The following is a 22,146-nucleotide window of genomic DNA, read 5'->3' on the forward strand; positions in this document are numbered from 1 at the left end:
GCTGGTGTATACTGACCACCAAGATCTCCGAGTTTTATTCCTGATTATACCAGAAAGTAAAAAATATATTATTCTATTCTGTTCTTGCGGAGGACTGGAGGAAGATATTTGCCTTCCTCTTTTCCATTGTAGGAAGACATGTGTCAACGTATATTTAAGAGTATACCAAATTGTTCAGGTGTAAATAGGGAAAGGGCTGACCTAAAGTTCTTTTGGTGCCCAGTCATATTCTCTTGGTGGAATAAGAGGAGGAGAAAGAGGAGACGACAACTACCACTTATCCACCAAGCCCTTTCCACAGGCCTGGCACTGCGCTCAGAGCTTTATGTGCAGAAATCCTATGAATTTTTCCTACAGCATTTTGAAGAAGACATTATTAGTCCCATGTACAGTCACTTACCAAAAGTTATGGAACTAGTCAGTGGTGCAGCTGGAACTGAAACTCAAGTCACGATGATTAAACAGCCCTGATCTTAACAATAAAAGCTCTGGAAGAGCATTTCCATACTTGGCTCTGTGTTAGATCATAAGGTAACAGGCCTCAGACCCTTCCATTCATGAAATCAAAGGCTGACAAAAGTTCAATACGTATGAAGAGACGTATCAAGTTGCTCCTAGTTCATCTGCCTGTTAAGTCATACTGGGTAAGTCGTCAATTGCAGGCAATCTGTGCTGATGCCTGTCCCCTCCTCACGCAGAATTAAGAGGCCCACACTTGTACTAGATTTAGACTAAAGCCAGCATAGGGTTTTAAGAAGATATCAAATCATAATTCAGTGTAGCTTATATGATAAAAACCAAAGAATTGATATAATATATATTCTCTGAAAATGAGCTTTCTTAGAATTAATTGCAAGTATCAACCCCATTGAGTATCAAATTTTTATTTGGTAAATAGAAATTAAAGTCTGAGAACCCCTACTCCAAGAAAACATTTTCAGGTAAATCCCACTAACAATAGAGTGGTAACAGGTATTTCATAAAACAGGAGAGAGGGTGTGATTTACTATAAGCATACATAACAGAAGGCTTTTGAATTTCTTCTATAAGAACACTGTTTTAGGTTCATTATATTAATATCTATTTCTCATGAAACACTGAAAAGCATGTAGATCAAATATACCACTATTATTTTCATCCACCACTGTATTTAATTTGAAAAACACTGATGTGTCTGTGTCGTGTTCACAAAAAATTCACTGACAAAAAGAAATCGACCTTCTATTTATACTCATAACATCAACTTGACAACTTGACAGTCAAGTCAGAGGGCAGAAGATTTAACTTCTGAGTAGCAGAGTGAATGTCAGTGGGCTTGTGTTCAAACCCTTGCTTTGTCATTTACTAGCTTTCCAAAGTTAAACCACTCAACCTGTCTCAGTATCAGTTTCCAACTCTATGGAAAAGGACAATAAAAAACAATCTCAAAGGGTTATAGAAACTAAATGAGGAGGTTTCACAAACACCTGAACGTGCTAGTACAGAGCAAGTATCATTTTCCCACATTTTTCCCACAAGTCTTTCAGCACACTGATCATACATACAGTGGCATTCAATAAGCAGTTGGTCATCTTATTCCAATTAACAAATATAAACAGATCAGAAATTAATCAACTCTGAAAGGTGAGTATTCATACATGAACACTGAGCACATGCACATGAATCTGCCCTTCCCTCCCAGATTTTCAGCTGGGGTTTTCTTGCTACAAAAATCTTAAAACTCCTCCTTTTCCTCTTCTCATCCAAGCCAGATTGCCTCTCACTTAGACCAAAGCTGGTTGGGAGAGCTCTGGTGAGCCAGACCAGCCACATTATTTGCAGGACCCAGTACAAAATGAAACTCTGAGGTCCCTTGTATTAAGGGACCTTAATGTACAAAAAGTATTAAGAATTTCACGATAGCAACAAGGCTAAACCCATGCAGTACAAAAGAGCCTTCCCTTAACCCCTTGTTAAAATAACCCAAGGATCTTTCATCCCTCCTGCCACTCCTCATTTGGAGGACCATGAAAGGATCACTGCCAAGGCTCCTCCCAGTTGAGCAGTAGGAGTGAAGAAGGAGGGAAGCCCAGGCAGTGAAGAAACCACATTGGGGAAGAACGGACAGAGCCTCGAGAAGGATCACAATTTTGTTCTATTTAAAGTCCAGCAAATAACATGGGTAGCTTTTAATTAAGATTTCCTGAAACTGTAATTTTCTTGTTATTTTTACTCCATCTATTTCCATGTTGTGATGATACTAAAGCCCTTAGAAAAACCTCAAAAGGTCTCTGAGCTTATTTCAAGAATAGAAGGTAGGAGAGAATCAGGGAACCCAGACTACATTTCTGTCCTGCCATTAAGCAAGAAGAGAAAGGGGGGGGGGGGGGGGGGGGGGACTTGAAGCAGGAACAATGGTTTAAAGTAGTGTCTCAGTCTTGGCCGTATTAACATTTTGGGTTGGATAATTCTTTGTTGTGGATGTTCAACAGCATCCCTGGCCTATATCTGCTATATACCAGCAGCACCACCCCAGCTGTGACAACCAAAGGTGTCTCTACACATTGCCAAATTTCCCTGAGTACGGGGAGGTGGGGAGGTGGGGAGGTGGGGAGGTGGGGAGGTGGGGAGGTGGGGAGGTGGGGAGGCGGGGGGAGGGGAGACGGTACAAAACCGGATCTGGTTGAGAACCTCTAGTCCAGACAAAGACAAGGAGGGCAGGGTGGGAGGCTTACAATGCGAGGGGCCCAAACCTCCTAGCTGCACAGAAAGAAGAGCCCTCCAGTGGCACATGCTATGACTGCAGTCAGCTCCTTTCTCAACTTCCAAGAGTCCCAGCTTCTCACTCCTGGACCTTGTAAGAACCACCCTACATGGCCTAGAGCTTGGTGCTTCTTTTGTCACTGCCAGATGAGGGTGCGAGTAAGATAAAGCAGAAGTGGGAGAAACCTTTCTTAAGAGGTGAAATTTAAGGCTCTTCAAGATAGAAACATGGTTATAAACAGGGATTATTTTTAATAATTCAGACACACCTAAGATTAAATGGTCTTTATAGGCTGGTCTGGGATGTTAGAACCATTTAGAATATATGATTTCTGCTGGACGATGTTAGAGTTCCAAACAACCGAAACATGACACTTTACATCCCAACTCGTAAGTTAGATAGAGTCTGCCCGTACAGATTTTAGAAGGAGTTCTCTGCTATTACCAAAGGATAAGAGACCATATGCACGTGCAACTCTGCCACTGACTACAGAGAAAGGCACATCTCTGTTCAGAATGATTTTAGGTATTCAAGTATAGATAAAGCAACAAAACAGAATGAAAGGTTGATCTTGACCATGTTAATTTCCATAAGATCTTTATGGGTAGCTATAGGTAGGGCCTGGGCAATTCTAAACTAAAAGCCATCTCCCCACAATGAGCCACACAAAAACTTATAACTGATTTTAGCCCTCACATACTGTTTCAAAATGCATCCTCCCTTAACTTTTGAAATTGTATATCCACTAAAAAAATAAACAAATTGATTATATAGAAACACACTGAAATTTCAATAATGAAACTAAGTTCAACTAAAACTCCCATATATCTGAACTATTTCTCATTGTGTATTTTAAATATATACCACAAGCTGAACGTTAGTTCCCATGCCGAGAAGCTGTAACAGACTCTGTGCCAAGCTTAAGAGCCCTTCCACAGTAGATCCCCTCTAAGCCATTTACCCTCCTTGACTTTTCTCCTGTCTCAGAGGAGTAAGCACCCTGCTACCTTTCTAAGATTATCCCTACACAGGGCTCTTGGTCTTACCTTCTGCCTTCTCCTGACCTTGCCCCATCAATTTGCCCAACTTCTCCTCCCACATTTTCCATTTTCCCTCTTCCTCTCCTTGGGCTTCTTCTGAAGAGACAGATACACTCCAACACTGATAACCTAAAAATGTCCTTGTGCACACTTCTCCCTCAGACCAGCTCCAACTTCCTCTTTCTACTAGGAGGGAAACTTTCCCTCTGATTTCTCCACCTTCCATCCATTCTCTTCCTTCTAGACTCTACTCCTATTTTTATGTTAACAATGACCTGCCCAAGGTCAGTAGCCTTGTAGTTACCAAATCCAATTCCTAATTCAAGCCTCTTTTACCCTGCTTCACTGTTGAATCGCTTGCTGCAGAAGACTTACGAAACTCTGCCTTTTATGATGGTTCTCTTTACATTTCTGTATTTTCTATTACTATTAAGCAACAAATTAAAATTTCTAATGGTAATAGTCAAAGAAATAAGACTATGAGCATTTTTTTCATAACAAAAACAAATCTTTAAAGTACATAAATGTGATAGATACACCTTGTAAAGTGTCTGAGGACAAGTGGCGCCTGGGTAGCTCGGTCTGTTAAGTCTCTGACTTCAGCTCAGGGCATGATCTCATGGTTTGTGAGTTTGCATCTGAGAGCCTGGAGCCTTCTTCGGATTCTGTGTCTCCCTCGCTCTCTGCCCCTCCCCCACTTGCGCTGTCTCTCTCTCTCTCTCTCAAAAGTAAATAAACATTAAAAATAAATAAATAAGTAAAATGTCTGAGGACCAAAGTGCTAATACTTTGTAAAATAGAAGAACCAAAAAAATGACCTTCAACATCTCACCATTTTAAAGAGTGTTAATCTGCAGAATCTTTCTCTCTATCAAGAGCATGATGTTAGACACAGAGTTGGCACTCAAATGTTTTAGGGATGAATTTGTCGCTAAGTAGGAGTACATGGTAACAGAAAGACACTGGTTTGAGAGTTGAATGTTTTAGTCCTGACTCAACTATTAAACAGATGTGCTGTCTTAGGCAAGTCACTTAACCTCTTTGGATGTATTTTCCCTAGTAAAATAGAATTACCAGTAACCGTCTTAACCATCTCAGAAGGTCATCAAAACACTGATGATACATGAGTAAATTCTTTGAAAATATAAAATATTTATTGAATTTTTCATTTTCTAATGTTAGGATTTCATAAATTCAATGAATATTTGATTCACTTTTCTAAGGCTTTTGCTAACTCTAATCAAAGAACAAAGGACCTTGTCATGTATTTGTAGACTAAAGCAAATCCCAGAAAATGTGCACTTTATATTCACTGACTCATGAAAAGCTAAATATGCAAGACACTGGGTTAGGGCTATACAGAAGAATGATGTTTCCTGCCCAGAAGGAATTCACTGGCGAGTTTATAAAGTGCTCTATTTCAAATCAACCCCATATGATATCTGAGTTGTCTAGTTCTGGTCAGCAAAAACAACTTAACTTAAATATCATGGCCTGCAAACATCAAAAGCCAAATCCAAGCTACCTTCTTATTTTGTGAGAGTGGCCCAGGAAGAAAGGGTAAGACCATGACCAGAAAATTACTATGTAAATCAAGGGAAAGCTCGATTCGTGTGGCTGTGTAAAAGATAACCATTTGGGCTCAAGAGGCTGGAAAAATGAAGCAAATAGCAAAACTCAGAGTTGAGGGGGATGCAGGTGTGGTACATCTGCTGTAGCCCCTTGTCCAAATTTTGTCAGGAGTGCTATCGAGCTTACACAAGGTGGGCATGTAATGCTTGTCAAAATATTATGAAGTCTTAGACTACTAAATCTGAAAATTATGAAATGCACAAATTCCTAGAAAAACATATTCTCAAAACTGATACAAGAAGAAATGAAAATGTGAATATTTATCCATGTACCTATCAAATAAATTGAATCTGTAATTTCAAGCTTTCCTATTTAAAAAAAAAAAAAAAAAAAAAAAAGGCTGAGATCCCTCACAATTAATTCTTCCAAACATATAAAGAAAAGTACCAATTTTATACAAACTCTTCCAGGGAAGGTTAAAAGAAGGATCACCTCCCAGCTTATTTTATAAAGCCAGCAAAACCTTGATACCGAAGACTGAAAAGAAAATTATGAGAAAACACAAGCCAATCTATCTAATGAATATAAATGCAAAAAATTCTAACCCACATAACAACAAATCTAAACAGCAATAACAATGATAGTACATCATGACCATTTTTAGCTTAATCCAGAAATTCAAGGCTTGTGTAACATTCAAAAAAACCTCAACCAATGCAATCCACCACATAAACTAATTACCATAATTCATGATATTAACAGAAAAGAATAAAAACCATTTCAGCACTTAACTAGATAGAGAAAAGAATTTGATAAAATTCAATACCCATTTATGAAAGATAGCCTCAGTAAACTAGGAATAGAAGTGAATTTCCTTAATCTGACAAAGGGTATTTACCAAAAACAACCCTACAGCAAGTATACTTAATGGAGAAACATTAAAAACATTCCCTGGTAACACAATGAGACAGGGATACGTGTTATCACTCTTATTCAAGATCATATTGGAAGTCCTAGCCAGTGAAATAAGACAAAAAACAAACAAACAAACAAACGTTTAAGGGTCAGCAGGGAATAAATAAAACTCTCATTTGCAGATGACCATGTTTGTTCATGTACAAAGTTGAAGAGACTCGTTGATTACTTAATAAGTGAATTTAGAAAGATAAATCAGTACAATTTGCAAAATCAGCTTATTTCTACATATTAGCAACAGACAACTAGAAAATTAAAGAAATTAACGTAATCACTTAGAGTAGTATCAAAATACACCAAATATCTAGAAATCATTTAAAAATATGTAAGATCTGGGGCGCCTGGGGAGCTCAGTCGGTTAAGCATCCGACTTCGGCTCAGGTCATGATCTCACAGTTCGTGAGTTCGAGTCCCATGCCGGGCTCTGTGCTGACAGCTCGGAGCCCAGAGACTGCTTAGGATTCTGTGTCTCCCTCTCTCTCTGCCCCTCCCCTGCTGGTACCCTGTCTCTCAAAAATAGATACACGTTATAAAAAAAAAAAAAAAAAAAAAAAAAAAAAGACTGGACAAGGTAAGTCTAAAACGTATGTAGAAATGCAACGAGCCAAAACTAACCAAGATAATCCTGAACCAAGACTAACAAAGCTGGAAATGCATATGACCAAGTATCAAGAATTCTTATGAAACTATAATAATGACGACAGTAAGCTACTGGAAAAGAAAAGACAGACCAATGAAAAAGAACTGAGTGTAGAAATTGACTCATATGTACACAGACCAAAAATAGAACTGGGAGTCCAAAAACTTTCATAAGACTTTTACACATTTGCATTTCGACAATGCAGACCAATGAAAAATAATGGACTTTTCAGTCAATGATGCTGGGTCAAACCAGACTGCATCCAAGCAGAATAAAGTTATTTCTAACGTGCAGATTCTCAAAACCTTTACCTCCCTCTATATTTTATGAGAAAGGTACTGGAGGATTAGTTACAGCAGAAGGTATATATTAAGACAGAGGAAGACAGAAATCCAGAAAATTCCAACGCAGAAGTGCAGCAAAGGAAATCCCTGGAGCTGCAGCTACATGGCAGGACCAGAGAACAAATTCAGCCCAAGTGGGGTAGAGGGGACTCAGGAAAAACACAGCAAGGAATGCCATGGATTTCAGCATAAGAAAAATATGATTGATGGGCATGTGGCAGAAGTACTGATGCATTAGAGACGATGAACTATAAAGAAACCTAGCATACAATTCTTAAGATTAACAACAACAAATTATGAAAGCGTTCAGATGATGACTGGGCATTATCTGCCCTACCCATGAATATTTCCAGTCATAATAATGTAAACCCTGACTATTTGACCTATTTAACTAAAAACATGATACACTATGTTGGGAACACAAGAGCAGAGAGAGAGAACTAGGTACTCATCTACCACCATGAGCTACCCGCCTCAATTATTTCCGTATTCCTGTCAGTGACAACATTCTCCCAGTTACCTAAATTCTGAGACTTTTTTTTTAAATTTTTTATTTTACTTTTGAAAGAGAGAGAGAGGGAGAGAGAGAAAGAGAGAGCAAGTGGGGGAGGGGCAGAGAGAGAGAGACAGACAGACAGACACACAGAATCTGAAGCAGGCTCCAGGCTCCGAGCCGTCAGCACAGAGCCCGACACGGGGCTCAAACCCACAAACAGTGAGATCACGACCTGAGCCCAAGTAGATGCCCAACCGACTGAGCCACCCAGGCGCCCCTCTGAGACTCTTCTCATAAGCACCGCTGAACAGTCAACAAATTTCATCCATTACTTTATGACCAGCATGAAGCAGATCTTATCATTTGTGCCCTAATTTCCTATAGCTTCTTGGTGTTTTCCTAGCCTTAAGTCATTCTTTATATTACATACAATAACCAAATTAAGACCTCTGTCTAGAATGTTCTCCTCCATACTTCTCTGCTTTTGAAGACCATATATTATGTGTTTTTTTTCACTGCACTTATCATACCATGGTACATTATGTACATATTTGTCTGTCTCTCTTCCTATTACAGTAGAAGGTAAGATCCATGAGATCAGGGGCTGTTATTTTGTCCACTCAAGTATCCCTACTACTTGGGTAAGGGCCTGGCACAGGTTGAAGGCTCAATTAAAGATTTTTTAATTAAAAAAAATTCACTAATTAATTCATTGAGTCAACAAATGCATATTAAACACTGACATAATGGAGATATTGTGGATAAAGTGATGAGTAACTAATACAGTTAGATCAGAAAAGGAGAAGGGAGAGATGCTAAGGAGGATCTCTAAACCCAGACTTGATCAGTTAGAGGTTTTCGGAACAGGTAAAGTGGTATCTAAGTTCACACTTGAGGGAGGAGTAGAATATAGATAATTAAATGTAGGAAAGAAAGCAGGATGAAATATGACCAGGGGACGCAGGGGCAGGAGGCGGCCATGAAGTGGAGTGAATCAATAGCATGTTCAAAAATCTGCAAAAACTTTCATGTGATTCACATGTAGAACAAGAAAAAAAAGTGAAGCCAAAAAGATAAGCAAAAGCCAAATCATGAAGGACTTTGTAAGTCATGTTAGGTGTTTTGACTTTGTACATCATACTTAGGGGTTTTTTTCCTAAAACTTTATAGGAATAATTGAAAGCTTTTGGGAAGAGTAACACTGTCAGATCTTCGTGTCAGGTGGAGTTTCTGGATGCAACATGAAGAATAAATTGAAGAGAATAAGAAGCAAAGAGATGAGACGAAATGACATTTACCTGGTATAGGGATGGAGCAAGTGAATATTCAGGAGACAGAGTCAATTGGACTTGTCGGCTAATCAGAGGTTTAGGGTAAACGATCGGAAGAGTCTAGGATGATGCTCAGGTTCTGGCTTAGGCAGCTGAGTGGACAGTGGTACTTTCACTAAGATAAACAAAGCACATAGAAGAAAGGGCCGGAGGTGCCTGGGTGGCTCGGTCGGTTAAGCATCCGACTTCGGCTCAGGTCATGATCTTACAGTCCGTGAGTTCAAGCCCCGCTCGGGCTCTGTGCTGACAGCTCGGAGCCTGAAGTCTCCTTCAGATTCTGTGTCTCCCTCTCTCTGACCCTCCCCCATTCATGCTCTTTCTCTGTCTCAAAAATAAATAAAAATTAAAAAAGAAAAGAAAAGAAAAGAAAGGGCCGGTTAAACAGGATGATGAAGGAGATTACACAAGATGAATCACAAGTGCTGGTAAGACTTGCAAGCAAATAATGTTAGTGGATGGAGACATACAAACAACTGGAGCTCAGAATGAAGACGTAGATTTGGAAATCATTAACATACAGATGACAACAGAAGCCATGAGAATGAATGAAATCATCTGCACAGGCTTTACATACAAAGAAGAATGCACAGTTTTCCCTGGGAAGATGGGTAGAGAAAAAGGAACCTAAGAAGGGGAATAAGAAAAAACAAAAAGGGAGGAAAACCAAGAGAGTAGAGCATTACAGAATAAAAGAGTATTTCAGAAGGCAGGGTAGTCACAGTGCCTAGCTAGAGCAGGTTAAGTACTGCAATCTAAGGGTGGAAATTTGTCCATCCAATTTAATAGCGATCATCAGCAGTCTTGATAAGAGACATCCACGGGGCAGTGGGAACAAAAGTCATGTTTCAGAGATACCAAAACTAAGAGGTAAGGTAGATATTAAATACACACAATTCCAAGAAGTTGTACTGTAAAAGGAAAAGAGAAAACAAATTGCAAAAGGGACACAGAGTAAAATGAATACCTTTTTAAAATGGGGAAGATCTGTGTATATTTAAAAGCTTTTGGGAAGAAGCCAGTTTCGCAAGAGAAGTTGACAGTGAAACATACGTATGACATAATCCATTGAGTGAGATGTCTGAGAAGGTAGGGGGAATGTGTCTGGGGTGTACAGACACTGGCATTAGCTTTAGGCCACAAGGAGATATGCTCACATTCAGTTCACAGGGGTAAAACAAAAAAAGCTACTCCCTTGTTCAAAATCCTCTAAACATTTCTCATTTGCAAAGTTAAACACAAATGCTTTAGTTTGTTCAACTTCAGAAGTATTCAAATAAGTGAAAATTTAAAATGAAATACCATTTTTATACACTGAGCTACCAACAAGAGAAAGCACTGATAATACACAGTGACAATGAAGAAAAGCTAAAACTGGAATGCACATAACTTGTCCACAGACTTTTATTTATTTTTTTAATTTTTTTTTAACGTTTATTTATTTTTGAGACAGAGAGAGAGACAGAGCATGAACGGGGGAGGGGCAGAGAGAGAGGGAGACACAGAACCGGAAGCAGGCTCCAGGCTCTGAGCCATCAGCCCAGAGCCCGACGCGGGGCTCGAACTCATGGAATGTGAGATCATGACCTGAGCTGAAGTCGGACGCTTAACTGACTGAGCCACCCAGGCGCCCCATCCGTAGACTTTTAAATTGGTGCAACCTTTTGGCAATCTACTTGCCAGTGTGAGTCAAAACTCACAGACATTCATACTAATTGTATTTCTGGGAATCTAGTCTGATGAAACAATGTAAGATATAGGAAGGATCTTATCTATATAAAGATACTCACTGGAGTACTACCTACAATAGTGAAAAATAGAAATAATAATATGAAAATGATTAAGTAAATCATATGCTAGCATAATACACAGTTGTTGGAATAATATAAATTAATTATAAAGTTATAGCACATAAACTATATAAAACATGGCTAAAATTGTATATAATGGTATGTATAAATATTAAGCATGTGTGTGTTTGTGTGTACATATGTACATATATATGCATGTGTATATATATATGTATATACATGCATATATATATATAGGTATATATATACCCATACATATCATCAAAAGATGCATTAAAAGATTGAAAAAATATAAAAAATGCTGGGGCGCCTGGGTGGCTCAGTCGATTGAGTGTCGACTTCAGCTCAGGTCATGATCCTGTGGTTCATGGGTTTCAGCCCTGTGTCGGGCTGTGTGTAGATAGCTCAGAACCTGGAGCCAGCTTCGAATTCTGTGTCTCCCTCTCTCTGTCCCTCCCTCGCTCACACTCTGTTTCTTTCAAAAATAAACATTAAAAAAAAAATTAAAATATATATATACATATAAAATGCTAAAATACTATAATTGAATTACAAAAAAGGAACGATGAGAATTTTTTTGTCTATCCCAAATATCTTTCTCTTATAAATATAGGAAATTATAACATTTTTAAAATTTGTAAAGATTGGCACTTAAGGAAATGCACTACAACATTTTCAGCTCCCACTACTTCCCATGAAAACCCTGATCCCATGAAAACCCTGATCTGCAAACAACTTGTCTTTTCATTCCCTGCCCATTCCCACTACAATAGCTTTGCTAACACTACTCTCCCTAGTTGGAACGTCCTCGCCCTCCCATCTGCTTTTCTAAATCCCACTCAATCTGCAACGTCCGGCATATGTCCTGTATCTCTTCTAAAGATTTCCCCAACCACCCTAGCCACAGTAAAATCACCTTCTGGAACACCTATAGCATATGTCTGTACTATTTATTTGATCCTTTGTCTACGGCACCTCTCCTCCTACACCACCCAGAATAATGCTTTTAAGTATTTCAGGACAACACGTCATCCACTTCCTCTGCCCAGGAAGCTAATTTTTTTGTCTAGAGAAAAGGAATATAACATCCTCCACGGAACTCTGTGCTTTAGCTTCTCTATTTCTCAATCATAAAAAAACTAAAACAAGTCTATACTAGAAATAACCTTTCAAGATTACGAAAAAGTAAATGCTCTTAGAATGTCTAGAATGAAGAGTAATTTCCTAGGTTATGGTAACTAAACACTGAAATATTTTACAAACTTTTCATACACAATGTCTTTAAAGTGTATATGTTTTTAAAATTTAACTTCATCTTAAAAGTTTCTTCTAACATATTTTAAAATATCCATTCTTGGTTACTATCAAAGAGCCAAGAGATATTAAATGCTAGCAAGGATGTGGAGGAAAGAGAACACTTGTATACGGCTGGGAATGTAAACTGGCATAGCTACTATGGAAAACAGTATGGAGGTTTCTCAAAAAATTAAAAATACAACTCTCATTTGATCCAGCAATCCCACTTCTTGGTATATATCCAAAGGAAATGAAATTACTGTCTTGAAGAGATATCTGTATTCCCATGTTCACTGCAATATTATTCACAATAGCCAAGACATGGAAACAATCTAAATGTCTATCAATGGGTGAATGGATAAAGAAATATTATCAGCCATAAAAAAGAAGGAAATCCTGCCATTTCTGACAACATGGATGAATCTCAAGGGCATTATACTAAGTGAAGTAAGCCAGGCAGAGAAAGACATATATGATCTTACTTATATGTAGAATCTAAAAAAGCTGAACTATTAGAAACAAAGAGTAGATTGGTGGTGGCCAGGTGTGGGGGTGGACGGGCAGGTGTTGGTCAAAGGGTATGAACTTCCAGTTATAAGAGGAGTAAGTTCTGGGGACCTAATACACAGCATGGTGACTATAGTTAACAATACTGTATTGTATTCTTGAAAGTTGCTAAGAAAGATCTTAAATGTTCTCACCACCACCACCACCACCACCACAACAAAAATGGCAATTATGTGAAGTGATGGATGTGTTAACTAACCTTATTGTGGTTATCATTTTGCAATGTATATGTGTATCAAATCATCACGGTGTAGACCTTAAGCTTAGACAACGTTGTGTGTCAATTATATCTCAATAAAGCTGGGAAAAAAGCATTCTAAAAAAAAAAAAAAAGGCTGACTTCTAGAGGGGAGTAAAAGAAAATTTCATATCTTTTGAAAGAAGAATTAGCAAATAAAAGGAAAAAAATCTAGGATCAAATAGAACATTTAAATCCACTTTTTTGCTAATTCTTAAATATTTCTTTTTTGGTTAAAAAAAAGTGAAGAAATGTAATTAATATTCAAAGACTATCAAAAACACCTCCAGCCTATGAGCATCCTATAATATAATAATTAAAAGGAAGAAGTAATGGCTCAAAAATGAAGTTTCTTTGAGTTGAGGATAAAAGAAAAGGTGAGAGACCAGAAACTATCAAAGATGACAGGATCAAAGAAATGAGAAGGAAACAGAAATGTGAGTTCTTCATATACTGAGGGGAGAAAGCTAGGAAAGACAGCCTTAACAGCAAAATCATAATTACATCATATTAAAAAGATTTTTGGAGGTGTTTTATATATATGACCAAATAAGAACATTTCAATGATCTTACTATTTGGGATAATAGTCTTATAGTTGGTCGAGTTTCCCCACCCCACTCCAGATTTCTGTTTAATCTAAGGGAAAGACAAGCACTTATCAAATATGCTGATAGTATGTATGTGTGTGTGTGTGTGTGTGTGTGTGTGTGTGTGTGTATATATATGTCTACTTACCCTATCATAACTAGGTTTTAATTATAGGCAGATATTATTGCTGAATTCCATTTAATGCACTTGTGCTTACATACCCTAATTTGCAATTTTAAAGCTAAGGTATTTTCAAGGAATCAATACACTAGAAATTTATAATTCATATATTTTACAGAAATCAAATCAGACAGCCACACAAAGATGCAGGCATAGGATGTTTGTCACGTAAGACAGAATTATTCATTTCTGTGATTGCATCACATGGAAACTAATCACTTCAAATTATCCAACGTAGAACCTAGTTAAGATCCAAAAATCCAATCCCAGTCCTAGGTCTCTAAGTATTACCATACCACTAGATCGAATACTTTATTAAAAGACTGCGACATGGTTAAGAAACAAAAACATTTATATCTATCTCAAAAACAGAAACCACTCTGTCTAGTTTATTTACTGGATGATCAAAAGAAGTTCTCCAAATGGAATATGTGGCAACTCATACTGCCAATCTAGTTCAACCAGGCTGTGTGAAAGCACAGTGGAAGAATTATTTTTGCCTACATGTTTTATTTTTTTTGTCAACTACCTCCTCAACAATAGTTGATTAGCACATATCTGACATATATACACCAAAATATAACTTAAATCAACATCTTTCCTTTACTAAAAAGCCTGAATCTAAAATGAAATAGTCAGAATGACAGATTATGATTTCTCAAACAATAATATAGAAGTTGTCTCTATTTTCCTATAGTTGCCCAACGCCCTGTCCTTTATTTTGAAATCCCATTAGTGAGACAGTAGTCAAATATTCCCTCAATTCTTATGTTGAAGATAAAGCTGGGGGAAAGACAACTAACGTCTTGGTATAATCAAAAACACCCAGCAAAAACCACCAGGTGATGTGAGGATAAAGTAAGAAACAGTTCAAACTTTTGAGGACGTAACCTCCTAAATAATTTTAACACTTCTCGTCTATGCAAGCAAAAAGGAAGATAAAATCCTCAAAAGATCTGAGTTGAAAATGATATAAGATTTGGGGGTGGGGGCAGGGGAAGGAGGTGGGATTTAGCTCTTTTGGTATATTCTTTTCATTTGAGAACAATCTCAGAAACTTTAATAAAAGAGGAAAATGTAAAACTACTCAATGTATCAGTGAATAAGGAGCAACTAACCTGATTATTTCAGCTTTAAAAATCTCCGTTACCAGTGTCCCCTACAGCCAGGTAAACACCCAGTAAATAAAATTACTACAGTTGTTAAAATCTGTGACTGAACTTAGGTACAGAAAAGAATTACTGTTTAAATAATCGTAATTTGCTACTCAATTGGTCTTTAAAATATTTGGGTTTAGATACTATATTGAGAATGACTTGGCAAAGAAAAGATGAGGATAAAATCTATCTACTACCTATTCTCAATAAGGTAACTCAAATTTCCAATATGAAACTATTATTAATAGTTATTCCACTTTCTTTATCTTTCGAGCTTTTTGAAGCAAACTGTCTTACCCACATATAAACTTTGAAAAATTTCAATTGATAAAAATCTTTACAAGGAAATGATTTAAAAATCACCAAAATGCCAAAGGACAAGATGTTCAAGACTTTAGACAGTATCTAAGAAAGAACATAATCGGGGAATGGCTTTATCAAGGTGGGCAAAGTTCAGAATGGCAGAATTCCTTCCCTGTTGTAATGAGTATACTAACACTACCAGCAGTGTGGTGACTCTCACTGGGTGCAGTAGTAAAACAGAAGGGAAAAGCCTGGCACAGGATGCTGAATGGCCCAAAGAAAACCTCAGTGGTGACAAGAGCCTAAAGGCACATGCAGGTACGCATCTTTTATATTGGATGTGATACACTTACATGGCCCCTGTTGAATCTCTTGGGGACCAACAGTAAAGCAAGTTTAGAACTTCAAATCTTGAGACATCTATAGCAAGATGCTGATCCAATGTGGCTCCAAATATCTTCTGTTTTCCTGGCTCACCTGAAGAGGAAAAAACACTACAGAGGATGTGGGAACTGAATTTCTTTAGGTAGTTTCTTCTAGAGCAACTGTCTGAAAGTTTTGGCCCAATCCTTTATGAAGTCTGGAGATGAGACACTTGAGGGACTAGTGAAAAACAAAATTCAAATGAAAAGGTGGAGTGAGGCATCTAAACGGGGAATATGAGAGCAAAAGATAATCGTCGTAGGTAAATCAGCATTTCTAATCTGTAAGTGGGAGGAGGCAGAGAAAGGAGAGAAAAAATATGCACAGATGTTTCTCCCTCCACTCCCTCACCCCAATTGCTACTAAAAATTCCCGAAGTACCTAAACTTTTTGACCACAATTAGGGAATGAATAAGCAAGGTTACTTGGAAAGGTAAGCATTTTATCAAGTCTCCCTCCCCTGGCTATATGGCATTATTAAACAGCAGGGAGGCCTTTCAGATAATACTTTTTTCCTAAGAACAGATTCTGGTGCAATACAGTTTGAAGCCATAAAGAAAGAGAAATTTATTAAACTGAATTTCTGCAAAAATGGAAGTCACAGGACAATATACCTTATTGACAAAGTTTATTTCATTGTTTTTCAAAAGGGGAGGGATGGCTGTCATATAATAAGAAATCAGAACAAAAAGTAGTTTCTATAAAATTGAAAATATTTTTAAACTAAGCAACACAAACTGCATGCTTCAGCCTCCTAGGAAATATTATCCCTGGAAAGATAATCTAAACTAAGATTAGCAAAAGCAAATCTGATGTACATTACCACACAAAAACACAAAAATGTAGACCGTAATATTAATTTAGATTCATTTTTAATTAACTTTTTTCTTAAAACATTTAACCTAAATATTATTAGACTTATTCTCCAGTATTCATGTAATAGCCTAGGAACATAAAACAATTTTCTTTCCAAATGTTTTCCATTTTAACCGGTTTACTTGAACTATGTCTGGTAAAAACACCAGAATTGTCTGACAAATAAGATTGGAGAACCAAGTAGATCCTTACCTGACGTGGCTGCTCGTTCATTCGTTGTGGGTCTGACTTCACTTTATTACTAGGATGATTTGTGACTTTGGTAACTGGTTGTTTGAAAATTGATGCGGTTTGTCTAATTGGCAATGTTGTATTCAAGTCTGGTTTACCCTGTGAATATAAGCATGTTTTTGTTAATAAATATTACATATAAATATAATTTGAATTCTTTTTTATTAATTCATTATCCATTACTTTACGTTTTTATTCAAATTCTAGTTAATTAACATACAGTGTAATATTAGTTTCAGGTGTAAAATACAGCAATTCACTTCCATACAATAGCTGGTGCTCAATTCACAAGGGCACTCCTTGATCCCCATCACCTATTTAACCCATCCCCCTACTTTTAATCAATCAGTAAATAAAATCTAAGATGTGTTCTAGTGAAGTCAAAACGTGGCAGAGTTCCTTTTAAGTTCATTTGCAAGGCTCTAACCATGGGGTATACAGGGGCAAGGAAGGTGGGGGGGACAAAAAGAACAAAATGTGATTTAATCATTGTGGGTTCTGATTCTGGCAAAAAACATATATAAAAGGCCATCTGTATCTGAAGACAACATACCTGATATTTTTTATATAGAAATATACTTGATAAATCTGCAGGATATTCAATGAACTTCTGTCTTTACAACTATCCCCAGATAAAAATTGTGTTATCAACTTCCAGACTCCAAAACACTGGTTCTCAAACTTCACCACACATCAGAACCACACAGAGGGTTTATTAAAACACAGATTCCTGGGCCTCACTCCTAGAGAGTCTGATTCAGTAGAGATCTGAGGTAGGCCCTGGGAATTTGCATTTCTATTAAGGTCTCAGGTGATGCTGACTGCTCCAGGAAGCACTTGCAGAATGACTACTCTAAAACAAAGATTTGCAAATTGGTTGCAGGAGGATGAAGTTTAACTCATAAATGTATTTCGTTCAGTTTTTAGTGTCTAATAAATGAGCCAACATCTGCAAATATGGAGATATCACATAAAACCCAGATTCTACTTCTCTTTAAAACTCAAAGATCTAGAAATACCAGACTTGATTTGGCCACAAGAGGCCATAATTAATTAGTATAGCTGCTCACAAGAGGTGTCAAGGTTCTCCTTTAGCAAAATTCAACAACTCATATTTGCATTACCTGAGGCCTATAAGTGTTGAGGTTTGTGAACTCTGCTTAAGGAATGTTATCAAGGCCTAGAAAGGTAAGCATCCAAATAAAGTGACAATTATCACAATTACAGTAGGATTTGGACCCACTACTAAATATGTCTCCATCACCACCCTCTCCACCTTCGTTCCCTCCACCCCTTCTTCTCTGTATGTACTTGTCATTCCTTTATCTTATTCAATTTTCCCCCAATGTATGTGCTTACCTTTAGGAGATATAGTCTTCTTTTTTAGTTTTTTTTTTTTTTTTTTTTTTTTTTTAAGCAATCTCTACACCCAACTTGGGGCTCCAACCCACAACCCCAAGACGAAGAATCACCTGCTCTTCCAACTGAGCCAGCCAGGCGCCCCGAGACATACTCATCTTAAATAAGACTATTTCTTAGGTATTTAGCTTTCTTATCTTTGTAGACATATTTTCAAAAACTTTGATTTAAAAGTGAGCAAATTTGACCGACAGGCTGCAAAATTACCACTTAGGATGCCATCTTTAAAAGTGTGAAGCCTAGGAAGGTGTATTTTTAAAAGCTCTCCTAGTAATTCTGTGATGCACAGAAGGTTTGGACACCTCTGATTTATGACATCTAGAGCATTCTGAGGCCATAAGTGAAGCCACCCAAACTATGAAATAGTCAATATTTTATCCTAAAGAAGCTCACGGAGAACTTTTCCTGTCACTAGTTATAATTAGTATAGATCACTAAACAATACCCTGTTTGGTTTTTAATGTTTTCATTCTTTAATAAAGAACGATGTGCTCAGCTGGTATTAGAACAAGATGGCATCAATGGACACAGAAATACGGTGCAACTGTTTGTATGCACAAACAGTGGAGCCTCTTAAGACTCCCCTTGTTACAAAGGATGACTAGAGACAGCAGGGACTATTTCTAAATGAATCCTGAAGCCACAAAGACTGGAAGGAAGCATGAAACATATAAAACTATTGGTTCTACAATGGTAAGGTTGTTGTTGTTTTTTTCATTAACATGTTTTTGGTGTAAGAAGTAAAAATTAGAAGAAAAAGCTGGCTACAAATATTCAAAATACACAATTCCCATTGACTGATGAGGTAGTGCATTCCTCACTGGGAGTAAGAGATATTTCAAGAGTATGCTGTATTACTTTTCTCTTGATCTTACTCTGGTTTTTATTATGTTTTCTCCTTTTACCTGGCTTGAAAGCTCAGAAGACAGAATTTTTCACTAATGAATTTTGTATTCCAAAACAGTAGCATGTAATCTGAAAAACTGGACTAACTGGTTTTCCCAGAAACTGTCACAAAAACAGTAAATTTTATTACCACTCTCACCCGAAGAGTGCCAAAGAGTCACTATGCCCAGCTGTGTGTCTGAATCCTTCTAAATAACTACCAATCTGCCATAAACTTATAAATTATAAAGCAAACACTGGTTTTGGTTTTGGTTTTGAGAGAGAGAGGGAGACACAGAATCCAAGCAGGCTCCATGCTCAACGCGAGCACGACACGTGGCTCAATCCCACGAACCTGGGATCAAGACATGAGTGGACATCAAGAGTCAGACGCTTAACAGACTGAGCCTCCCAGGTGCCCCAAGCAAACACTTTTTTTAATGGGACAAGATTAAGGCTACTCTTATAATTGTAATCTTCCCTTTCAGCATAAGAAAAAGTAAAGCAGAAGTTTCTTATATCACAAAATTAAACTTGCAAACACACGTTCTAATATTAGAAAAAGTTTCCAACCTTGATTAATCTCAGTATACAGGCTAACCCTCAAACCAAAATTTAATGTATTTTATAATAATGTGTATATTAGGGTGGAAATACTCAAATAACTCAAATAATTTTTGAGACTATTCTTTCCTCTTAGGTGCTGGAAGGAATACAAAAACAAATCTTTTTAATTTTAAAAAAAATGTTTACTTCATCCCTTTCCAATAAGTATCTCTGAAAAGGATCTTTGTACATTCAGAAAGAACACACAATATAAATTAATTTTTAAAAAAATCAGCAACAGGGAGAAAACAAATTTCCTTTTGAAAAGATTAATAGTGATCAATACTAGAGCTGAGCATCAAAAGTGGATCTGAAATTTTTAGGATCCCGGGTGAAAAGAGAAACATTAAATTATATAGATATCAGGTCAGAGAGAAGGAAGTATACCAATTAATAAGGGAAACAAAGCTGTCCTAGTATTAAATCTAGAAAAAAAAAATTAGAGACACTAACATCACAACAAAACTAAGCAAATTTCAAATGCTTTTTCTTTTTCAGTGGCCTTCCATAAAAGCCAAGAATATAAAATTTAAAGGAAACTTGGTGAAGGTGATTCTTAAAGGGACTAAGCACCCGTGTGATCTAATTACCATGTTGCCTTTTGGTTGGTCTAACTTGACTGAGGCTAGAAAAGAGGATAATTAAAGAGGTGGAGGAAGAGCATGTGTTTTATAAACGGGTGATTTTCAAACATTTTTGCATTCCTACCAGCTAAAAAATTTTTGAAAATATATATCTCACCTACATTTCAAAGCTGACATCAAGACTATTTCAAACTGTAATGTAAGTGATTGCAAAGAATGCACTTACGACACATTTTAAGTACTGACACTTTAATAAACCTATCACTTTACAATGTATCTAACAATCTAAATATACTCACCATCAACCACTTATACATGAACAAACTTTTCAGTAAGTACACATTTTGTTTCACTCCTTTTTCTCTTTGAGCTAATAATTCCATTCCCAAAGTTATTTCCTCTTTTAAACTTGAAAACCTTTAGTTGATCATATGTCATGAGATTATTTTTTTTTACTTTTTGTGACCATAAAGTACTTAGTGATTAAAAAATGTCTTTTGTTTTACTACATCACTAGTATATAACTGCCCCTAAATAGTAAATTACATGCTAATGAATGAGATAAAAGTTAGATGCATTAAAGAAGAGAATTTTTTATTTAAAAAAAAACCTCAGGGCACCTGGGTGGTTCAGTCAGTTGAGTGTCCAACTTCGGCTCAGGTCATGATCTTGCAGTTCATGGGTTCGAACCCTGCGTTGGGCTCTACGCTGACAGCTCAGAGCCTGGAGCCTGCTTCTGATTCTGTGTCTCCCTCTCTCTCTGTCCCTCCCCAGCTCATGCTCTGTCTCTCCGCCTCTCAAAAATAAATAAACGTTAAAAAAAAAATTTTTTTTAATAACTTCATGGGCTGAGACAGATGATAGAATAGGCCCAAGATTTAGTACCAATTCCATTCCTATCCTTCATTTTTTGTAGATGTAACAGCAAGAAACCCTATTTGCATAAATGAGTAAATAGAATGAGTTTTCTTCTCAGTCACTTCTTTGAACTTCTTTTGAGTTATATGTCAAAATATCGCATAGTGAACCATCAAAAATTTTTAATAATCGAAGTCTACATAAAGTGCTCTGTAAATTTTAGACAAAGAACTTTACTGACAGAAAGTCTTGACTGTTACCAAGTAATTCATTTTCTCGGCATCGACACCAGTATTTCAAATTATTCCTTTACTGGAGATCAAACATTTTGCACCATGGTAATACGACAGGCTAGTAAAAAGTATGCTCTTATGTAAAATGGGAGAAGGTGGACTACAAAAGGGCAACTGGGGTAAAAAGAGTTTGTACCTCCATCCCGGGGCATGCTCAGGTCAACTACACGAAAGAGTATACTTCTAGAAGTTAAGAATATAGAAACACTCCTTTAAAACCATGCGTGTTGTGTGTACTATGGAAGCCTTTACACAGCATAGTTTTGAACAGCAGGAACTTATATATTCTAAATACCACTTTTTCCAGCCTAGCTTTGAAATAAAACTGAATGACAGTTCAAAATTGTACATATTCTATGACAAGAACCAAAAGGACTCATTTCACCTTTAAAATCCTTGCAAATTTTGCACTTTTAAAAATTAGCCATGTTTTAATGTAAAAAATGTTGCTCTACCTACCCAAAATGCTCAAATAAAATCGATACTTCCAAGTATCATTCATCATTTTATTTCCATGGCTTTCCATATAGTACATCCCCCAAGAGATATTCATGCCCCAATTTGAGAACTTTGTTTTTCTGGGATCACTTTCCTCATCTGTAAATGAGGATGATAACAATAACCATTCATAAGATTCTTACAAAGATCACACAAGATAATGCATGTATAATGCTGCTTTCATTCAGTCACTG

The 22,146-nt window shown here is 37.0% G+C and overlaps 1 protein-coding gene across 1 annotated transcript in view; it reads right to left on the reverse strand.

Annotated features, from left to right (window-relative positions):
• The window catches only part of MBD2 (methyl-CpG binding domain protein 2), a 65,558-nt gene that overhangs the window by 15,916 nt on the left and 27,496 nt on the right, over positions 1-22,146 (reverse strand). Inside the window, 1 exon segment of the mRNA XM_007080588.3 lies at positions 16,771-16,908. Coding sequence (XP_007080650.2) covers positions 16,771-16,908 — 138 coding nt within the window.

The sequence above is a fragment of the Panthera tigris genome, chromosome D3 (genome assembly GCF_018350195.1).
Source record: "Panthera tigris isolate Pti1 chromosome D3, P.tigris_Pti1_mat1.1, whole genome shotgun sequence".
Taxonomy (NCBI): domain Eukaryota; kingdom Metazoa; phylum Chordata; class Mammalia; order Carnivora; family Felidae; genus Panthera; species Panthera tigris.